We start from the raw sequence: 22,294 nt of genomic DNA on the forward strand, positions 1-22,294 counted from the left end.
AAAAGTTTATTTAAAATTAGGAAAGAATAAAAAACTAATATAGATTTATTTTTTTAAATGAATTGAACAATTATATTAGTACCTTTCTTATAAAAAGCTTTCTTAGAAAGTAATGTTGAGAGATGGGAAGCTAATTTAACTTTATTAATAATCTGAAGGAACAATAATCTGATGGGACTAGCTCTTGTTTGCGTTACATGAAGAGAAAAACAACGAAAAAATTCATCGTTTAGACCGACGTCAAGGGGACTCTAACCCACGATCCGTCTACCACTGCAGATATTTTATGTCACACTGTGCAGCACTGCATTTGGAGAGAGCCGAGAGCTGTATTTGTATCGATCAGCCATATCTAGGATTCGAACCCAGGGGATCATTTAGACGACACTCTGTCTCCTGAGCTATTATAGATTTAATTGTAAACCATGTAGTCGACATTGCGTACATGCCGCCTTTACTCTTCAGAAAGGCTGATGCCTTTCGAACTGAAACTGTGTCCACATCAAGTCATTGCTGGGGATCAAACATAAACCCTACACAAAATAAGAACAGAACTTAACCACTATGTCATCGCTGCTGAATTGACCACAAATATTATGCTAATGCTAGGAATTCACAAGTTTATTTTTTTAAATTGAAATTACAATCCATTGATGCAAAAAACTGTTGCTTAGATGGCGGTTTTGCATCAGTTAACTCTACGCAATAATTTAACTCTTTGTATAGACTAAGACGTTTTTATAATCAAAGATTCGGAGAGAAATTGATGAGAGCACATTGCTTAAGGTGAGTTTTTAAAAGTAATTTATAAGATATTATGAATTACTTCAGCTCTTCCTGAAATGAACCAATTTTCGCCCGCCCCCCCTAACTGGGAACGCCTAAATTGAGCCATGGCCTTAATTTAATTTTCCCAAAACTAAGTAATTCCTAAGGATAGGGGAGAGTGGGGTCAATTGTAACAGGGTACGATTGTAAAAGAGCAAAAATTTCGAGTGTCGGGTTCCAGATTTGGTTCCTAGGTGGCGCACAAGGTGTATTTAATAAATCTACATGTACACCCCTGCTGGCAACCATTTTTATGTACTTTTGAAAGAGTTACATCACAAAAGATATTATGACGCTACTTTTTTTAGTATTAGAATATTATACTGTAACAAAGTAATTTTGTTAAAATAAATAAAAATTATTAACCGAATATGTAAGTGGACACCTTAACTAACATTTCAAAAAAAGAAATTTAGTTTTGTTAATTTACTAGCATTGTTTTTAACAAATGAAGCTGAAATGGCGTCTTGGGGATGATTGTAACAATAAGTAAAGGGACAATTGTAACAGCTGAAAATAAATAATCTTATGTTTACAAACCATTACTTAACTCTTTAAGAACCACCAGTAGTTTCCTATATCATTTATATTATGTTGCTTGTGCATTATTTTATTTGTCACCTATCACAGTATAAATTAAAATTTTTAACCCCTTAAAGTTAAAAGTTTAACCCTTTAGGTCTCTGCTCATTATTATTTTCACTCCTAAAATAGCACTACTATTTTGATCAATAAAAAAATATATCACAACTATGATAATATGTATAATTAACAATGTTTTAGTTGAATTTATGAACTGTTACAATTGATCCCGTAAGTGGGGACAATTGTAACAAGTGCACGACTGTCAAAAATTTTTAATAACTAATATAATAACATTTAAAATAAGGTATTTATTTTTTTTCCAGTAGAGGATAGTCTACTTTACTCGTCTATCAATTAATACTAATAATATATTAGATTTTTTGTTAGTTAAAAATAGTTAAGTAAAGAATGTTACAATTGACCTCACTCTCCCCTAACTATTATGCAAATTGAAAATGATAATTGGAATTACATTTTTTCTGACAAATGCAGGCAAAATTCTGCATATGCTCGTTCTTTTAAGACAATGGCTATTAAATAAAAGAACATAGTTTCTATTTACTATTCTTTCTTTTTTTTGCGAACCTATTGATCTTGACTTCAAAGGAAAATAACAATCAATAGAATGATATTGAATTTACCAATACACTTGTACGGATAACAAATGAAATAAAAAAGTAAGTAATTAACAAACATATAAATAAGCAAAATCGAGTTCTTCTTACCTCAAAAACATCTGAATCAATTTGCTGAATGGAGTTATTGAAAAATGAAATGTTCTCTAGGAATGAAAAGTTTTTCAGTGCATGACCCTCCAAGGAGGTGAGCAAGCTATTATCCAAATTTAAATATTGGAGTGAATCACGGACAGGACCTAAATTGGGAATTTTCTGGAAAAAATATATAGTTAGATATGTAATGAATAGAAAGCATGTAAGTCCTTGTTTCAAAAATTTAGTATTCCTTAAATTTAAAAGCAAGGCATTCAGCTCTGAACCAAAAAATAAGACCCTTCTAAACAGAATTAAGAGGAGATTAAAAATGTAAGATGAGGTAGAGACTACCAATTCATTTACATTTATTTAATTTAATTAATAATTCTATTAAAACTACTACCGTTACGTAACGTTGCGAATGTATGATATTTAAAGCGAAAACATTCTTCACAATCCTTTTCAATAGTAAACTGAGAGAATTATGATAGAAAAAATTGCTAATTTCACTTTCGTTTAGTAGATTTTTGCTATTTATTAGTCATCACTTTTTTGAATTTTTTATTGCGAATGGCACCTCTGCAGTTGTTACGGCAAAACGGCAGGCAGTTTAACGTTGTTTTTAATTTTTGCGTTTTTGGCTATCTCTGAGGAATAAGCAGCAAAAAAAAATTATATTTACGAACTTATCTTAAACTCAAATGCTTTCGTTCAAATTTTCAATTATACCATTAAAAATTACATCATTTAAAAAGGCATAAACATTTGTGTATTCTTACGTATTTAAATATAAATAAATTGAAATAAAATTTATTTCTTCCGTAAAATTGTCTTCTTCTTAAACAAGTTTCATTAGTGTATACAAGAATTTTATGATTTGCGAATTGCACAGATATATTCTTAAACGCCAAAAGTATAAGTAACAATAACGAAACTTCGGACATTTTTCTTTGACTAACCATTGGAAATATATTTTCCGAATTCTTTCTCAACTTCCCATATTTTGAATATCAAATATTACAAATCCAGTGAAAAAAAAGTATGTTTATTCAGAGAAAGTACTTTTTGTATTCAATTTCAAAATTTAATTCATAGGTTAAGTTAGCTACTTCATTCTAAAAATAACTTGGGACATTAAATACTATTCTAATGGCAGGGATGAGATTAGCCAAAAGGCAAAAAAGCTGAATTTCCACGATAGTAAATTTTACGCAAGCGCAACCCTTTAATAATAAATTCCAGACAGTTTAAGGTAATAAATAATGCGTTGACATACAATTGTGTACTAATCTATTATTATATAAATGATTACATTGATACTTAACATTTAGTGAAAATAAAAATTACCAACTGAAAAAATAAAGCTGGAAATTATATTTTTCCTCAGTTCACCCAAGAGACAATTATTACTTGAAAAACTACCTGGTTTAGCAAATTAAAACTACTGAGAATAAACATTAATATTTCATTTCTTTTAATAAATACTGTTATGTGATTTATAGCAAATATATCAGTAATATTATTTTTTAAATTATATTGGAGAAAAAAAAACTTGAACCGAATCATTATGTTCATATTATAGTCTAATCTAACTAGAGCCCTTTGAAACATATCGATAACAGTGAAATAGAAATATATAGTAACTCCTTAACATACAAAAATTGCTATTTTAGTTTGAAAAATTACATGACAATCAGCAACTGTTTAGATAATTGTTTTTTATTTGATAAGAATTTTGCATTTTATAGCATAAATAACAGCAATTTTAAATAAAATTTTGATGATGAGTTAATTAACTCTTTTTCCAAAAAAAAAAAAATTAACTAAATCTCTTTTTAAGTGATTGCTTTTGTTTGCTATATTTAGTCGTTAGTCCATCTTCAAACATCTTGTGACAAATCCTATTTTTTCTTCTTTGCTACCACAGAATGTAAGTTTTGAATATATTCCCTTCCAGTTTCTCTGATGTTGTAACACTTGCATATACTAATAATCGTCGTTAGAAAAACAACCACCTTTATAGTAACTAATTTTAAAAAAAATTTACTTCTTACAAGAATCGCGATAGTTGATCTTAAAATTGCGTGATTATGAATAGCAATTATGGATTTTGAAATCACATGAATATGAAACTAGATATACGATTTTGAAAATGAGAAAATACAAACAGGGATATAGAATTTTTAAAAGGCGTAAATACAAATCACGATTCATGATTTTTAGATCACGTAAATACGAATCATGATGCATAATTTTTAGATTGCATAAATAAGAATTATGAATTTTTAGAATGCGTGAATGCGAATCCCAATGCCTTATTTTAAAATCACGTATAAATACGAAAATCAATGTTTGATATTATAAACCGCATGAGCAAATCAAGACATTGAATTTTAAACTTGCGTGAATACGAATCGCTACATAGGTTTTTAAAAAGGCGTAAATACGAATCACAATATCGGATTTTTAAATCTCGTAAATAAGAATCGCAACGTACAATATTCAAATCGCGTGAATAAGAATCGCAACACGCAAATATGAAAAGCTATGTTTGATATTAAAATCGTATGAATAAGAGTCGAGATGTTAGCAGATTCCAGGCTTGGGACCTCTAAAAGGTTTGTCAGACACAGCGTCGTTTGAACTACAAAAATCGGATTTATCTGGAGGGCGGGTAAAAAATTCGGAAAATCTTATCTGCTGCGTGTAAAAGGGGAGAAAATAGCTAAAATAAGTAAAAATGAGAAAGGATTGGTAGCTATGTAGTTTGAATTTTCTGTTTCTCTTTGAAAATCGGTGAATTTTCTGAAAAAGCGGAATACCTATAAAAAAAAGTGAAATTTTTAGAAAATCTGAATTTTTGATAAAAAAAAAAGCTGAAACTTAAGAGATAAAAGTGAAAAAAGCGGAAATCCGCTAAAAAGCGGAAAAATCTCATCCCTGTAATGGGGTGAAAATACGATCATTAAACAAGTCGTGGTAAATTTATTTGTTTTGGGTATTATTTGTTGTCATTTTTGATTTATAAAGAAAATTTCCAAAATTTATTTAGTCTATATTAAATCGCAAACAAATTTTGACTTTCAGTATGAAAACTTTTTTTCCATTGTTCTATTTAGCAATTGTTTTTTATTAATTTTCTGCAATCTTTTTTTGTCATATATACACAATATTTGATTTATTTTTCAGAGTTTTCCTTTCTAATAGAAAATGTTATCTTTTTTTCACTATTTTATTGCCCATAATAGCCTATATGTGCTTCTGTGGATAATAGAAAAAATAATAACAGCCACTAAATAGGAGGGAGTCAAAACATAATTTGCTATGGCTTCATATTTTTTATGCCTATTGATAACCTTTTCATTTCCTAGTTATTCTATTCTCATTTCTGTGTATCGCTAGGGATACAGATGCCATCTGTGAGACAAAACCTGAACTATTTATCGCAGATAAAATAGTTTTCCATGAAGGAAAAAATAAATGTCTTCAAAGGAAAATTAAGATTTAGTCTAGAATCTTAAGGAATTTCAAACCTTGAAAATAAACAATGGATATACTTCAAAAAACATTTAACTTTTCTGACTCAAATTTTTGGTAGTTGACTGCTGTTAGCAAACAGGGATCAAACAATGTTTCAAACAAAATATTGTTTGTTGCTGTTTTTTTCTCCTTTTTTCAAAAAAAATGATAAAAGGGCAATTAATTGCGACAAATATGAAAAAAAGACATTTCCGAAAATATATGTCATAATTTGAAAATTTAGTTGCCAAGCCAAAGGATATATTTGGGTTCTTAAAAAAGCTCACGCTTTTGATATCCCGTGACTTTAATCTTAACTTCTGAAATAAAATTCAAAATAACATTTTGTAAGTTTTCAAATTAATTTACTACATGTTCTTAGTAAATGTAGATACATAGAAATTATTATTTTAAAAATAATTCCTGTGTAATACCTTTTTAATACGATACAGCTAAATTGCTATGTTTCAGTTTTCTTTACCATTTATTTTACTGCAATTAAACCAACTGTTAATTGTAATAATTTAAATTGTCTAGCTATGGAAATTTTTTTTATATGTGACATACGTCACAGTTTATCCAATTTTACAGTTTTAAAATTACTTTTTAGTAAAAATCAAACATTTTAATGTTGTCCCAGGAATCTTTCCACTCTGTTAACATAACTATTGTTTTTAAGTTCTTCTGTTGAGGTGACAAAAACGGGTAATTTTAAAACTTGTCATTATATTTGCGTTATTCTGAGAGAAAAAAAGCTTTAACTAGGTACAGATCGTTTATTCACTTTCCTCTCTCTTACGAGCACATATAATATGGGATTCATATGATATGATGAATCATATGATTTCTTAATGGGAAGATCAAATTACGTTTTTCGGTTTTATTTTAACACTAGCTGAATACCCGTTCTTCGCACGGGATGAATTAAAAAAGAAAATAATCAATAAATCAGAACTGGTCAAACACTACGAAATAATGCTCAAAACTGAAAGGCATATACCGACACGATTAAAGAGCTTAGTGGAAGAACCAGGTAAGTGCCATTCTTGGGGGAATTAATATATCAGTGAAAATATCCTAAAGGGTTGCATCAATATGGATATTTTTAATGTTACAGAACTATTTTTTGTCTTTACTCTAATCCTAACATGACTAATCCACATTAGTATGCTTGCACGGTTTTATTTCAAATTAGGCAGTGGTAAATAAATTAAGGCAAAGAATTATTAGTCTCGCTTTCAAGTAATTTAGTCATAAAATAGTTCGGATGGAAATTTTTTTTGTTCTGAAAATTCTGGTTCTTCCATTAAGTTCTTCGATTAATATAGCTAAAATAATTTCCTTATTTTTTTTTATTTAATATTATTTGTCGTCTTTTTCGGTGGCTTTACGTTATTAAAGTAAGCAAACTCGTTTTTGTAGTTATCCCATCTGAGTAAAGTAAAAATCTATTTAGCATCATTCAGAATGATGCTATGGTTCGCTATCAATTTATGAGAGTCAAAAATTATCATTATCAAGTAATTTTCTTCGAAACATATATTGTTTTCCAGAGTCTGTATAATAATTATTTCCACAGGCAGGATGTGGCTTCGCGCTGGAATGGAAACCCCTTAAAAGAAAATTTTATTGCAATACTATTGCGAACTATACCTAAACTGAATGCTACTTCGTCGCCTTGGAAATCCCTGTTTCACCCCCTTTGTTTTGAAGAGAAAAAGCTTCATTGAACCGGAAGAGATCGCCTAACGCCGCCCTGAAGGTCCTGAAGGATTCCTCACCCACCCGGGAGAAAAATTGCTTCATCGGTGATTTTACGGTACCAGAATGCTTCGCTTGGAGACAGATCGTTCGATTTTGCCTGAATGTTGAAAGAAACTGTGACAGCCATGAAAACGTTTGTGTCTACAATGCCTGTTAGTGCTCTCAGAAGCAAGGAAGTGTACGATTTATAGTGCGAAAGTCCTAATCAAGTCTGCGAAAGTCCTAATCAAGATGTTGTGAAAAAAATAAAAAAAATAGAAGAAGAGAAAAATGTGCGCGATTTATAGTAGAGGAGCTTTTTGCTCCTATGGAAAATTCCTTTATAGGAAAAAGATTTTTTTTTCTCCTTCGAAGTGTGATAAAAGTGCTTATTTTTTTTTTAAGTAACAAAAATGAATCCAGTGAACATCTGTATTTATTTTTTTTCCTCGATAATGAATCAGTTTTACTTCATATTTTAGTAATCTAATTTTTTTTATTTTATTACGAATCTTTGGAAGAGTGAAGTATGAAGTGCATTCTTGTGTTTATATTGTTTTTTTTTATTTTTATGATATATAGTTTTTATGATATAGTGCATTTATACTGCTTTTAAAATGTTTTTAAAAGAAATAGATGTGGTTCAAACGTCAATTAAAGTAACGAAGGCAAACAAAATTAAGTTATTATTTAAACTTTTATTTCCAAATGATTTGTCTAGATTAAACCGTAACAAAATTCTTAATTTTTCAGAATTTTCTTTTGAAACTAACACTAATGAATTTGCAAACAAACTAAAAGAAATTTGTGATACTTTTAATTTTTCGGATTTAATCAAAATTTCAGATATTCTAAATATTTCCAGTGAAGGAAATAAGGAGGAAATTGCCAAGCATATTTTAAATTGTTTATGTGATTTTAATCACTTAAAAAATTCGATAGTAATTGAAAACCCCTCCGAAGATGAGGAGGAAGCTATTCAGTTTAAAAGTAAACAAACTCAAACTGATTTTGAACCACATTTACCAACTAAAACTTGTGTAAATCAATTTACACAAGTTAATTTAAATTCTATATGTACAAAAACTATTGTTGATGAAGATATGGTATCCTATAGTCAAAGTTCTAGTAATAATATAAATAGGGAAAATGAAACAAAATTAGTAGTTAGTTTTTCAGATATTGAAGCAGTTACCCCTATGTTTAATGGAAACCTCTATGATAACATAAATTCTTGGTCTGAAAATTTTGAAACTCATGCTAATTTATTTAAATTGTCTGATATGCAAAAATTTTTATTTGCAAAACGATGCATGAAAGGTAACGCATTAACTTTAATTAGAAGTGAAACTCAGTTAAATTCGTATGAAAAACTAAAAAATCTTTTGCTTGAAGAATTTGGACTTAGTTGCAATAGTGCAGAAGTACATGCAATGTTGCAAAAAAGAAAACAACGGTATAATGAAACTCTTCAAGAATATTTCCTAAAAATGAGAGAAATAGCTACTCAAAGTGATATTGATGACTTAGCTCTAATCACTTATATAATTCAAGGAATACCAGACCAAACAAATAATAAAACAGTTCTTTATGGAGCCAGTAATCTTTTTGAATTTAAACAAAAACTTAAACTTTATGAAAAAATTAAAAGTGACTTAGATAAAAATAAATTTCAAGCTAATAAGGGACCATATGTTAGGAAGTTAGAAAACCCGAAATATGACATTAAGTGCTTTAAGTGTAATGCACCAGGACATAAAGCCCCGGCTTGTCCTAAAAATAAAAATGTAACCCCGAATGTGACAAAACCCAAAATACATCATACTACACAAGAGAACCCATTGAATCAATGTAAATATTGCTCAAAGAAAGGACTTTTGAATCAATTTCACATGGGCTCTTCGTGTGTAAACAACCCTAGTAATGTGGTTGATGTGAACGTTCAAAATATGACAAGTAATCAATAGCAATTACTAATATCCGGATATATAGTAGAAAATAGGTACCTAAATGGATATAAAGTGGAAAATGGATATATAGTTAAAAATGAATACCTAAATGGATATAAAGTGAAAAATAAATACCTAAAGGGACGTCCAAAACAAAATAAAAATGAAAAAGTAAAAGAGATATTATTGAATGTTGATACCGGGTCAACATTAAATGTAATACCAAAAGATTTGGTGTTAAAATTGAATATTCCTATTAAAAAATGTGAGGAATTAAAGGTTACCCAAACAAAAGGACAACTAACACTTAACAAAATTTGTGAGTTTCCCCTTAAATTAGGCAAAATTGTTAAGTCAGTTAAGTTTTTTGTAATTGATACTGATTTACCATATGCTTTACTTGGGTTGCAGACTTGCAAAGAGTTTTGTTTGTTTATTGATTGTGTCGGGCCAGTTGTTACTCAATTTGGTAAGAGATTGATCACCTCTGCTAATTCTAACAATGACAACTTATCTTTGCACATTAGACAGCAAAATTCTCAAAATGTTAAGGGTAAAAATGTTGAAAAAATAAAAGTTGAAGATGTTTCAGTAAAAGTAAACATTGAAAAAAATAATGTAAAGGGTAACAAAAATAAAAGGAAAAGGACAAATAGGAAAAAGAAAAAATGTCCAAAAATTCCAAATGATTCGAAGATAGATCTAGGTAATGGGTGCACACATTATCAGGTTAATATCGACGAAAAAATAAAAAATGAAAGCAAAATAGAAAATGTGGACTTAAAAGAAATTTTAAAAAGTTATGATGATATTTTTGCGAAACACAAACACGACGTAGGAGAAATTAGAATGGAACCGCAAAGAGTTAGGTTAACCTCAGATTTACCTATATCTCTAAGGCCGTACAAAACATCCCCAAAACAACAACAAGAAATTGATTTACAAATAGAGGAATTGTTAAAAAATAACATTATAAAAGAAAGTTCATCCCCTTATGCTGCCCCAGTAACTTTAGTTTTTAAAAAAGATGAAAATAAAAAGAGTCGTTTATGTATCGACTATAGAAAACTAAATCAAATTACAAAAACAGATTCTGAACCTCTACCTTTAATACAAACTTTAATAGAAAAATTGTCTAATAGTAGTTATTATTCTAAAATAGATTTATCACAGGGATATCATCATGTTCGTATTCATCCTGATGACACTGAGAAATTAGCATTCGCTACTCACAATGGTCTATTTGAATACTTAAGATTACCTTTTGGCTGGAAGAATGCCCCGAGCATTTTTCAACGTACAGTTCGTAGAATTTTAAATAAACATAAAATTAAATTTGCTACAAACTACTTTGATGATATCATTATATTTTCTAATTCTTATGATGAACATTTAACCCATCTTAAAAAGATTTTTGATATTTGTAAACAAGAAAACTTAAAATTAAAACTTTCAAAATGTTCAGTTTTGCAAAAACAAATAGAATTTTTAGGATATGAAATTAAAAATGGAATTGTGTCACCCGATAACCATAATATTGAGGTTATTAAAAAATTATTGCCCCCTAAAAATGTAAAATCATTACAAAGATTTCTCGGATCAATAAATGTTTACAATAAATTTATTGATAGTTATGCAAGTATTCGACATCCTTTGAATAACTTGTTAAAGAAAGATGTAAAATGGGTGTGGTCAGAAAAATGTCAACAATCTTTTGAACTTTTAAAAAATGCTATTATTTGTAAACCAATTTTGAAAATTTTTAACCCTAATCATGAATGTCATCTTTTTGTTGATGCATCATTAGTTGGAATTGGATGTGTGCTAAAACAGACAGATGAATGTGGTGTATTGCATCCTGTAGCTTTTCATTCTCGTTCATTAAGGGACTATGAAAAAAACTATGCAATTACAGAACTTGAATGTCTTGCTATTGTCGATTCTCTAAATAAATTCCATCATTACCTTTTTGGACAAAAATTCACCATACATACTGACCATGCTGCTTTAGTTTGGCTAAAAAATGTTAAAAATTTAAAAGGTAGATTATTTAGATGGTCATTATTGTTAAGTATGTATGAATATGATATTAAATACACAAAAGGCTCTGCTAATGTTGAAGCAGATTGGCTTTCGAGAGATGCAACACATTCAATTGTCCAAAATAATAGTAAAAATAATAATGTTCATGTTTCACATTTATTGAATTTGAGTGAAATAGTGGAAGCTCAAAGGAAAGATAACTTACAAGGTAAATTTGTTGATATCAATAATGTATTGTGTGTACGTAAGAAAAATTTTACTAAAATAGTTGTTCCATTTTCGTTAAGATTAAAACTTCTGCAAAATGCTCATGATAAGTTTAATCATCCAGGAGTTCAGAAAATGATTAACTTAATAACCCCTGTTTATTATTGGAACAACATAACTTCAGATATAACAAAATTTTGTAAACATTGTCATACGTGCCAATTAAATAAAAAACCGCGACAAAAAAGATTTGGATTATTACAATCCTTACCCCCTGTTAATCAGTCTTTTGACTTACTAGCAATAGATAGTGTTGGTGGATTGAATTACTATAATTCAACAAAGAAATATTTAACTTTAATTATTGACCACCTTACACGATACATGTGGGCTTTTGCATCAAAATCCATTTGCTCAGAAACTTACACAAATTTTTTACATCAAATTTTTCAAAATCAAATTCCTAAATCCTTGTTGAGTGATCGAAACGCTGCCTTTACTTCTTCTCATTTTAAAAAGTTTTTGAAACATAAAAAAATTCAACAATTATTGACAACTGCACATCATCCGCAGTCTAATGGCAAGGTTGAACGCCTTGGTCAAACAATAATTACCCGTTTAAAATGTAAAATTAATGAAAAACCTACTAAAACTCCCTGACCTGTTTTGTTGAAAGATATAGTTAATACTTATAACTTAACTCCCCATTCTGTAACAAAGTTTCCACCTGCATACCTCATGCATGGTAGACTCCCCTACGAAAATCCCTTAAATGAAAAAGTCTATCCACCTGTTGAAGAAGCTAAAAAAATAGCAATTCAAAGAACTAGAGAATATCATGAAAGAAATAAAATTTATTATGATTCTAGATTTTTAGATATAGACTTTAAAAATGATGAATTAGTTCTGTTTGAAGAATTTACTTATCCTAATACGAGGAAGTTGTCACCTCCTTTCAGTGGACCGTATAAAATTCTTCAAAAAATTTCAGAAGTTAATTACAAAATAAATAAAAAGAATATGTTGAGTAAACAAAATTTTGAAATAGTACATATTTCAAAACTTAGGAAATATCACAGCCCACAAATGTTAAAATTAAATCATGAAGAGTCACCAACAGAAATTTTTTTTACTTTCTTCAAGGGAAGAAGTAATCCCTATATTTTTGAGAGATCCGAATCGCGTTTTGTGGAGATGTTTACCTCAGCATCAGTTAGGAGTGAGGGCGAAGTAACTTGAACTTTTTTCTTTCTCAACACTGAGAAAAAACTTTCTAAACTATTTTTGTTTTATCCAGTATGGATCTCTCAATTTTCACAGTGCTTCATGAAACTCTGTTTTCCTCCATTTTAACGGGAAATACAGAGTTTCATCAAGTAAAAAACCCCATTAACCATACAGAATCTTAAATTCTGATTAAATGACACTTAGTTGTCCACCTCTTTCACACAAAAATTGTGAATATTTTTTTTTAACCATGCAGAATCGTAAATTCTGATTAAATGACAATTGTTGTCCAGGTCGTTTTACATAAAAATTTTGTATATTTTTGTGTGAAAAATTTTGAAAAGTTTTTTAGAATAGTTATATAAAATGTTTAAATTTTTCTTTCTGCTTAGTTCACTAAATAGATAAATTGTATTATTATGTTTTTATTGTTGTTGCTGTAAATAATTTTTTTCACATATTGGAAAAAGGTTATTTATAGTAGGAAAGAGGACAGTCATACCATCATAAAGTATATATTCATAGTATTCTTAATTTTATTATTTTTTTTGGCTTGCCAAAAATTTTTTTTGGGGGGGATGTAATACAAAAATTAAATACTTTTGTATTAATAAAAGCATTAAAACTTCATTCCTTTTCATTAAATATCTTTAGTAAAGGATAAGGGTAGAAATTCTATTTTGGGACTTCAAGGCTAAAAACATGCCAATGAATAATAATTAGATTAATACTTCAAAAGAGAAGTTATTTTAAGATCTTTCACTTCCATATAAGGAAAGATTAAACGATTTGCTTTGAGTAATAAATAAATTTGATGAGGCGTAAGAATACAGAAAAAGCATATGGCTGGACTTTTTACTCTTTTTAATCATCCCATAAAATGCAGAGCGCAAGATTTTGCGTGGCTTTTTGTTGTTTATCTTGCTAAAATAAAATCCGTCAGCTTAGACGGGATATGTGTTCCCCCTCTCCCGCTTTGGAGAGGGGTTAAACTGCTATTCCACCATCGCTTAGTAAAATAAAAGATTAAACAGATAATGCACAACTGGACTCTTTAATCATGCTTTTTTCACGCAAAATACTAAAAAATATCGGTGTGGATACACCGCATATTATATATATATATATATATATATATATATATATATATATATATATATATGCTTTAAAAATTATTTTATTAAACAGTGAATCCCAAATAAAAAGAATTAAGAGATTCACGCTTTTAAAAATAGTTTTTATCTAAATAAAATAGAACTATTACAAAACCTTGTACAATGAATTTGTCTACCATAAAAATGTTTTATGTTCTTTTCAGCAAACAATGAAAGGAAATAGATAAGAACATAAGAGGCTCTGTTGAGGGCGGCTCGCTTTTATCAAGTAAAAGCTACTTGAGACTTTATTTTTCGCAACAGATATGAGAATTATTAAAAACGAAACCGTTTTACATATGTGCAGAAAGTGAAACTTTTCACACTTTGAGAAAAATTATTCCATGATAAAGTTAGTGCGAAGTATTTAACTTATCTAATCTTAATAGCTACTCTCGGGTAAAATAAATAAAAAATTAGATTACATATTAAATGCCTAATGCTGGTGTGTAGTTTTTCATGTCTAAGAACAAAATTCCAACTTTAGTCTTTTACCAAAATAAAAAAAAATCTTCTTAGAAAATTTGCAAATATACCTCGTGTTGTTTAACAATAAATCGAAATCATTAGTGCATTCTTTCAACATTTCTTAGACAACAATGAAAAATATTTTTAAAAGAGAAATTTATTGCGCGATACTTTTAGTGCACTTAAAAAAAGTCAATGAAACGATCAATGAAGTATTTATATTTCAGAGAAAAAAATTCAAAGACAATAAAGATATAAATCTCAAGTATAAAATATATTTCAAGTTTAAAAAAAAAATTCATCCCTAATTAATATGAGTGTCACATCATCGAATTCAGAAAATTTGTTTCAGAATTGCATGCATAACAAATTCAAAATTAAAATGGACATTTTTCTGTTATACTGTGAAAAAATAATTTTTAAGACAAATTATTTTTATAACTGTTTTTTTAGCGATGAATTAAGTTACAACGCTAGTACAGTTTGTATGAATATCAAACTGAATGATTACCGTTTATATTTTCTTTCAGAAAATTTTTATTTAAGTGTAATTCTTTAATATTCCGTACCTTCGATATATAAGGTTTTTAGAAATCATTGCCCTAAATATATATTTTTAGACTCAAATATATATTTGCAGAAAAAAGTATGAGCATTAGAAGTCTCTAAATAATATTTTAGTTAGGATAAGATTAAACCGATATTACAGATTTATATTGAGGAAGGCGGAAAAATATGAAAACCAAATTGATTGCAGAAAAAGTGTTCCCAAATGAGAATGGGGTACACTTTTACTACGCATAAATAAAGCATATAAATAATAAAAATTTTGCTTCAATGCAAAAAACGTGAAGAAAGCATAAGTGAAGGTACGGAATGAGGAAAGGTTTGTGCTTTATTCACGTTGTTTGTATTAAATCAGAATTATTTAATAAAACAAAATTATTTAAATGAAGCAAAACAACGTGAATAGGGCACAAATAAAGGGACAAAACGTGGATAGGTTTGTGCTTTATTCATGATTTTTCACTTTCATTCATAAAAGTGTTCTGTGGTTTAATTGTTAACGTCGCCAATGAGCTACACTAATTAACTATCTGCAATGGTATCGGATTCGTTCTTGGTAATCATCGAAAGTATACCAAATAAGAATAGGGTATATTTTGTGCTACGTATAAATAAAGCAAAACATTCACGTATTCAGTACCTTGAATTAGGCTTAATTCACGTTGTTTGTTTTAAAGCAAACAATGTGAATAAGGCACAAATAAAGATACATAGTTAGCAAAGATTTGTGCTTTATTAGCGATGTTTTGCTTTCATTCATAAGAGTGTTCTGTGATTTAATTGTAAACGTCACACATGAGCTACACTAATTAACTATCTGTGATGGTCTCAGATTCGTTCTTGGTAATCATCAAAAGTATATCGAATAAGGATAGGGTATACTTTGTGCTACGTATAAATAAAGCAAAACATTCACGTATTCAGTGCCTTGAATTATGCTTAATTCACACTGTTTGCATTAAAGCAAAAAAATGTGTATAAGTCACAAATAAAGATACATAACGTGTAAAGGTTTGTGCTTTTTTCACGCCATTTTACTTTATTCATAAAAGTATTCTATAATTTTATTGCTAACGTCGAACAAGGGCTACACTAAATAATTATAGGCGATGGTCTCGGATTCGTTCTTTCTAATGATTATGGGTATTTCTAATAAGTTAAGAGATGTTAATTATTTCTCAGGCTACGATGATTTTTTTCCACGCTTGAATTGTTAATTTTTGAAGCCTAATGTATACTTTTTTTTTCGGGACAATTATTCCAGAAACGATAACTAAATAAGCTGTACGTGAGTAAGAATGCGAATTAAGCTACACTACGCCTAAGTCAAACAATATTAGTTATTGAAGGTAACAGAACAAAACAGTGATATAAAAATGAGAAGAAAAAAAACTAATGTTATGTGAAGGTAGAAAACGTGAAAATCGTCTTTGGGGTGTTTCTATGTCTTACCCCCCCCCCTCCTGTGCTAACCAATAGAGTAAACATGCACTCCGAAGGTTTCCTAATGCAATCACTAAGCTTGTACAAGTACAGGTCGGTAAAGTAGAGAATGATTAATTTTATATCTTAAATATAGAACTGTATTATTTTATTTTATTTTAAGATTTCAAAAACATAAAAAATGCCTATTTTTATAACAAATATTATTCGTACTACATTATTTTCTAAAATTTCTTTTTCCTAAATCGCTTGGTTTATTCATTAATTAATACAAGATACAGATTAGAAACATTCAAGATATTTCGCTTGTACGAAGCAGATACATAGTATTTGAATTATTATTAAAAGTTTGAATTGACTCTGTGTTTGATACTTCAAAATGAGCCATTAGATTGAGGAAAGAGCTACGAAGAGTTACTTAAGAACGAAATGATGAATCATTAGATTTCGAAACGGCGGATGTTAATTGATAAGCATTCTACATTTATTAGATAATAAATTTTTTAAGATGTAAGACCTAATCATTTTTCTGTTTAAGTGAAAATAAAACATAAGTCTAATTCCACATGTGATGAATACATAAATAAGTAAATGTAATTAAAATTTGATCTATATGCTCTTAACAGATTTTTCGAAAGTTCATAAAAACCACATGTTGAGACTGACATTAATTATGGAAACCCCGTAATGAATTTCTTTAATTCATGTGTTAAAAACATAAAAAAGAAATACGAAATGCATTCAAATATGGTACGCCTTTTTGATTTCGTAAACCATTAAAGAGCAAGCACTAATAACTAATCATATTCTGAGCCACTTTAAAAAACACAAATTTTGTATTCTAATGTATGAAGAACATATGCCATTAGATCATAAGTTATTCAGGGTACTCGTTTTTTTTGTTTATTTATAGTTTTTCATTACTGTATGGCAACGACGCTGTAAGACTTCCCGAGTTCAAGGTTAGTTTAACAAAGAGAAAAGCTTCATCGCGTGAAATAGAAACATATTGCAAAGGCAGCTCACAAATAGAGTAATAGTTTTTTTCAAAGAACAAATATATAAAGATGAGGTTTCTGCATAAATATGACAACAATATTTATACAGAAACCTCTTTGATAATAAAATATTGCAGTTCATTTGGCAACCTTTATATAATAAGAATTTTATATTGTTATTGTATAAAAGAAATAAACCCTATAAAATAATTCGCAGAAGTGACTAAATAAATTAATAAGGGTACTATAAAAATACATGCATCATCACATAAAGGCTCCACAAATAAGTACTTCTAAATAGTATAAAAAAATTATCTTTAAAAAAAGGCTACAGTTATAAAAAAAATCGTGGAAATGAAGATATAGATTTAAACGCTTTGTTTTACACTGGGAAAAAAAGTATGGTCAAATTTGCAAGAATATGATAAAATTCACCGCCTATCTGGGTCTATGGGAATTTCAAAAAATCGGTTATTTTTACCCAAGAGCTCTGGGAATGAATTTGGCAAAATTAACAATAAAATAGGGTTTTGTAATGTATGATAAAATTAGGTAGTTTTATCATGATACCCTAGAGCATAGCATAAAAACTATTTATTTGTCACTTTAAGTTCTGAAATTTTTATTAAATAATAATTTTGTGGATATAAAAACTGTAATTTCGATTTTCCGTGAGCTTTCACCATATGAACGAAAAAATTACCAACTAAATGGTATAAATACCGTATATTTTGGTTTTATTAATCAGAATTATGTTTTTTTACCAGAAATGTTATTACCAGATAGCACCGAAATTTCTCCAGAACTCTTTCTCTGTGTACTTTTGAATGACAAGATTGTTTGTCCCTCCCCACATAATGAGCATCAAGTGTTTACACCAAAAATCGGGGGGAAATTTAAAAATTCCAAATCATTAAACAACCGAATATACAGTATAAAAAATATAAAACGCTAAAAATCCACTTCGATTCAATACCAAGAACTTGAACTTTCTTTTAAAAACAAGAGAGTACTGTAAAAATGAAATTTTAATGATTTTAAACTGTTTCTAAAAAGAGGCAAAAAATTATTTATTTCAAATATCTTTAAAAAAACAACAACTAATTTTCTCAATTTAAAATTATTATAATTAATTTTGAATATTAAAGGAATTTAAAGAAATGAATATTAAACTACTACTGCTGCATAGTCCAAAAACTGAAAGCACGCTCCATTACTCCATTCCTAAGAGGAACAAAACATACTGTCTACTTTATACTAGTAAAGCTTCTAATTTTAATCTATAATAAAGGAATTATGATATTTTTTTAACTTTAGTAGCTAATATTAAAAAATATAAACTTATTTAATTTTACGTTAACCATTTTTACATCATTATGGAGTAGAATGTCGGACATTAAGCAAGTTTAACACAGATTTCATTGGCTTGCCGAATCGTATAAAAACTCTCCACTAATATATAAAAATTAATGAAAATAAATAGGAAACAAAAAGAATGAATCAAACCAATGTACTATGCAAAAAAAAATAATAATAACAATAAATAAATAAATAAGAAAATAAACAACTTAAATAACTTTTGATGTCATAATCAGATCTTCATGTTCTAGGACTCAATCTTAATGGTTCGAGGAGTTGACCCCAAATATGCTAACTAATCAGTGTAGAGATAATATTTTAAATATTAAATCAGACACAAAAACGTATTTTCTCTAAATAACCATACTTTTTTTTTGACGGATGTAGTTTTCTGTCTCTCAAAATGTAGGGGGTAGCAGCAATCTGAAAAATATGGTCCTAATAGTTTGGCTAGGAGAACGGTTCAAAATTTGGACCCCTTAAAATTAATACTTTTTGCTCATTTTGCCATAAATCCATAACTTATTAGGCGAATTAAAAAAAAAATTTCCCATTATTATAAAATTCGATTATTCAAAGTTTTTTTTTTAATGGCGGGCACTTGGGATGCTTATCCAAAGATAAATCCATGCAAAAACAGTTTTTAGTTATAACTTTTATTATTTAATTTAACAATAAGACAAAACTTTTGAATTTAAAAATTTCCTTTTAAAAAATGTAATTTTACAAAGCAAATTACATAATTTGAGTGAAATCGATCGAATAGTTCTTGTGAAATCTAATTTTGAAAAAGTCGTTGTTTAAAATTCGATTTCTCAGGAACTATTCATTTAAGTTTCAATAAGCAACAGCGATTAATATTTTTCAAAATAATCATTAGAGTGAACTAAAAAAGTCGTACTTTTTAAATTTTTTTAATTGCTTCGAACGTTTTTTTTATTCGTATTACAAGAAGCGGTTGTTAGAAAACGTAACTATGTCATTTCAAGAAATTTCTTTCGAAAAGTAATTTTCTTCCTTCCTTTCAAAACTAAAAAAAACTGAAAACAACAAAATGTTTTGGACTTCATCTTATAATAGTTTCTTGCTTCTTTTTCCTTCCATTTAAAAACAAACATAAATATTGATCCATTTTGAAAAGTACGTAATGATATTCTATACTTAAAAAAAAACATAGAATGTTCAATGCTTAAAGCCTATTATAAAATGATCTTAAACACAAATATTTTAACAATTTTTTAAAATTATTAATTAAAATTTTTTTCTATCTTATTTTTAAATTTTTTATACAACTTCCCACGTGAAGATTCAATAATAGAAAACAAACAAATGGATTACCTTAAGAGAGCTGCCGCGCACGTGGAATCTTTTCAATCTAAGCACATTTTCAAAAGCATCCTCGTGAATATCCAGTATGCCAGGATCATCTAAAATGAGTCTGTACACAATCAGCCCTTCAAAACTTCTGGGTGGAAGGGCTGATACTCCACCTTCCACTATGATTTCATAAGTCTCATTCACTCCAAATATTGATCCATCCATCAAGTAACTAGTATTAAATAGTTCCGTGGCATTCCAGCACTTCACCTGTATAATACCAATTGTCTCAAGATCATAACAATCGCAACCTGGAAGCAGTTCACTGCAGTTTTTGTTGGCGATGTCATTGTCTTCGTCAAAATTTATGGCTAAAGCAAGTGTGAACAGAGATAAAAATACGTTAATTCCATAGACATTCATTGTATAATGCTACTGCCGGTAAATTATTTTCAAAGTAATTTGTTTTTTCTTCTTCTACTAATGATATTTGAAAATCGTTAATTATCACAAATTTATGAATAATTAATGAATTTACAAATTTGATGACGTATGTCGATGACGTACAAAATATGATGACGTTTTTTTTATATTTACATAGCTTACTTTTGCTTTAAAATATTTCATTAGTTTATAGAGTTAAAAAATATTTTTTCTCCAAATGCGGAATTTATGCCATTGCATTATTTCTTTAGATATTATCATACGCATTAACGCTCTATGCATTATCAGCATTTTACCTAGCCGCCATTTTCACTTGTTGTAACTAAGTCTTAATATATTCCAAAATTGTGATAAACACTTTATAAAATGTTTCTCTAGGTTAATTCGTCAATCAATTCTTCGTATGAGCATCAAATGTATGTTAATAAAAGATGACTTGCATTTATTCTAGATATTCAGTGAAAGTTTTGCTTAAATTGCATTTTCACATGATATAAATGGATCTAAATATGTTCCAAAGTTTTGATAAATGCTTTTAAAACACATCCACAGGTTAACTTGTCAAGAAATCACTCATCTGCACATGAAATAATCTTAATCTGAACATAAGGCGGTTTAATTCTTCATATATTAAGAATAAAGATGTAATATTTATCATAGGGCTAGATTCTAGTTATTCTTAGAATCTAGATTTAAATAATATTTGCTTGGAAGCCATTTTCACATGTTAAAAATGAATCTAAATATAGTCCAAAATTTAGAATAAAACTATGAAAATGTATTCCACTGGTTAAGTTCACAACAAATTCTTTACCTGAACATGAAATAAATGTAGATTAACATAAGACGGCTTAAATCTAGATATCTTAAGAATACAGATAAAGTATGCACCGGAGAACTACATTTCAGATAATGTTAGAATCTAGATATTCAGTCAAATTTAAATGATATTTGCTTAAGACACCATTTTCATTTGTCAAAAACAAATCTAAATTCATTCCAAAATGTAGACAAACACTTTTAAAATGTATCCATGGAACAATTCTTCATCAGAACATCAAATAAATGTTTATAAACATAAAACAGCTTGAACCTAGATATCTTCAAACTACAGATGAAGTATTGATCGGAGGGCTAGATATTCAGTCAGATTTGAATAATTTTTGCTAATTTGCCATTTTCACAAATTGCAAATAGATTTACATATTTTACAAAACTTTGATAAACGCTTTTAAAATCCACGGGCTAAGTTGATAACGAACTATTCATCTAAACATCAAATAAATATAAACAAATGTCTCACTCGCAACCGCAGGACGAAAAACTATATGCGTGAATATCGGAAAGCAACAGGCCGCACTACTCTCGGCTGGTGTTTCTCAACATTGATTGCATCACGGAGTTCCATTACCTACTTCCTCTGATAACAGAAGAAAGCTATAAAATGAAAATTATTTTACTGAAAACGTTTTTCGCTGAATTATGTAGAGGATATTATGTCTAATATATCACAACGAAGAGATGGCGTTAAACTGAAACAATGGTTTAAACTAGTGTATTTTGACCGAAAGCTTTTTTTACTTGATTTGATTTAAAATATATAGAATTATTTGTGTTTGAGTTGTTATACTTCAAGTACGTACGTATTTGCTGATATGAAAAGTTTCAGACAAAATAAAAAAAAGTTATTTTTCATAGTTTAAATATTTTCTACCGACTTTTTCAAAAGT

General features: G+C 28.7%; 1 protein-coding gene across 1 annotated transcript in view; it reads right to left on the minus strand.

Moving 5' to 3' along the window:
* The window catches only part of LOC107444001 (protein toll), a 62,307-nt gene extending 40,382 nt beyond the window's left edge, over window positions 1-21,925 (minus strand). The window contains exons 1-2 of the mRNA XM_087157632.1: window positions 20,142-21,925; window positions 2,139-2,303 (exon numbers count right to left, since the gene is read on the minus strand). Of these exons, the coding sequence (XP_087013758.1) occupies window positions 2,139-2,303; window positions 20,142-20,543 (567 nt within the window). The 5' untranslated portion in view covers window positions 20,544-21,925. The remainder of the gene's footprint in view (window positions 1-2,138; window positions 2,304-20,141) is intronic.
* Window positions 21,926-22,294: the final 369 nt, after the last annotated feature.

Source organism: Parasteatoda tepidariorum, chromosome 2, assembly GCF_982258835.1.
Source record: "Parasteatoda tepidariorum strain Cologne lab strain chromosome 2, Ptep-v5.0, whole genome shotgun sequence".
NCBI lineage: Eukaryota > Metazoa > Arthropoda > Arachnida > Araneae > Theridiidae > Parasteatoda > Parasteatoda tepidariorum.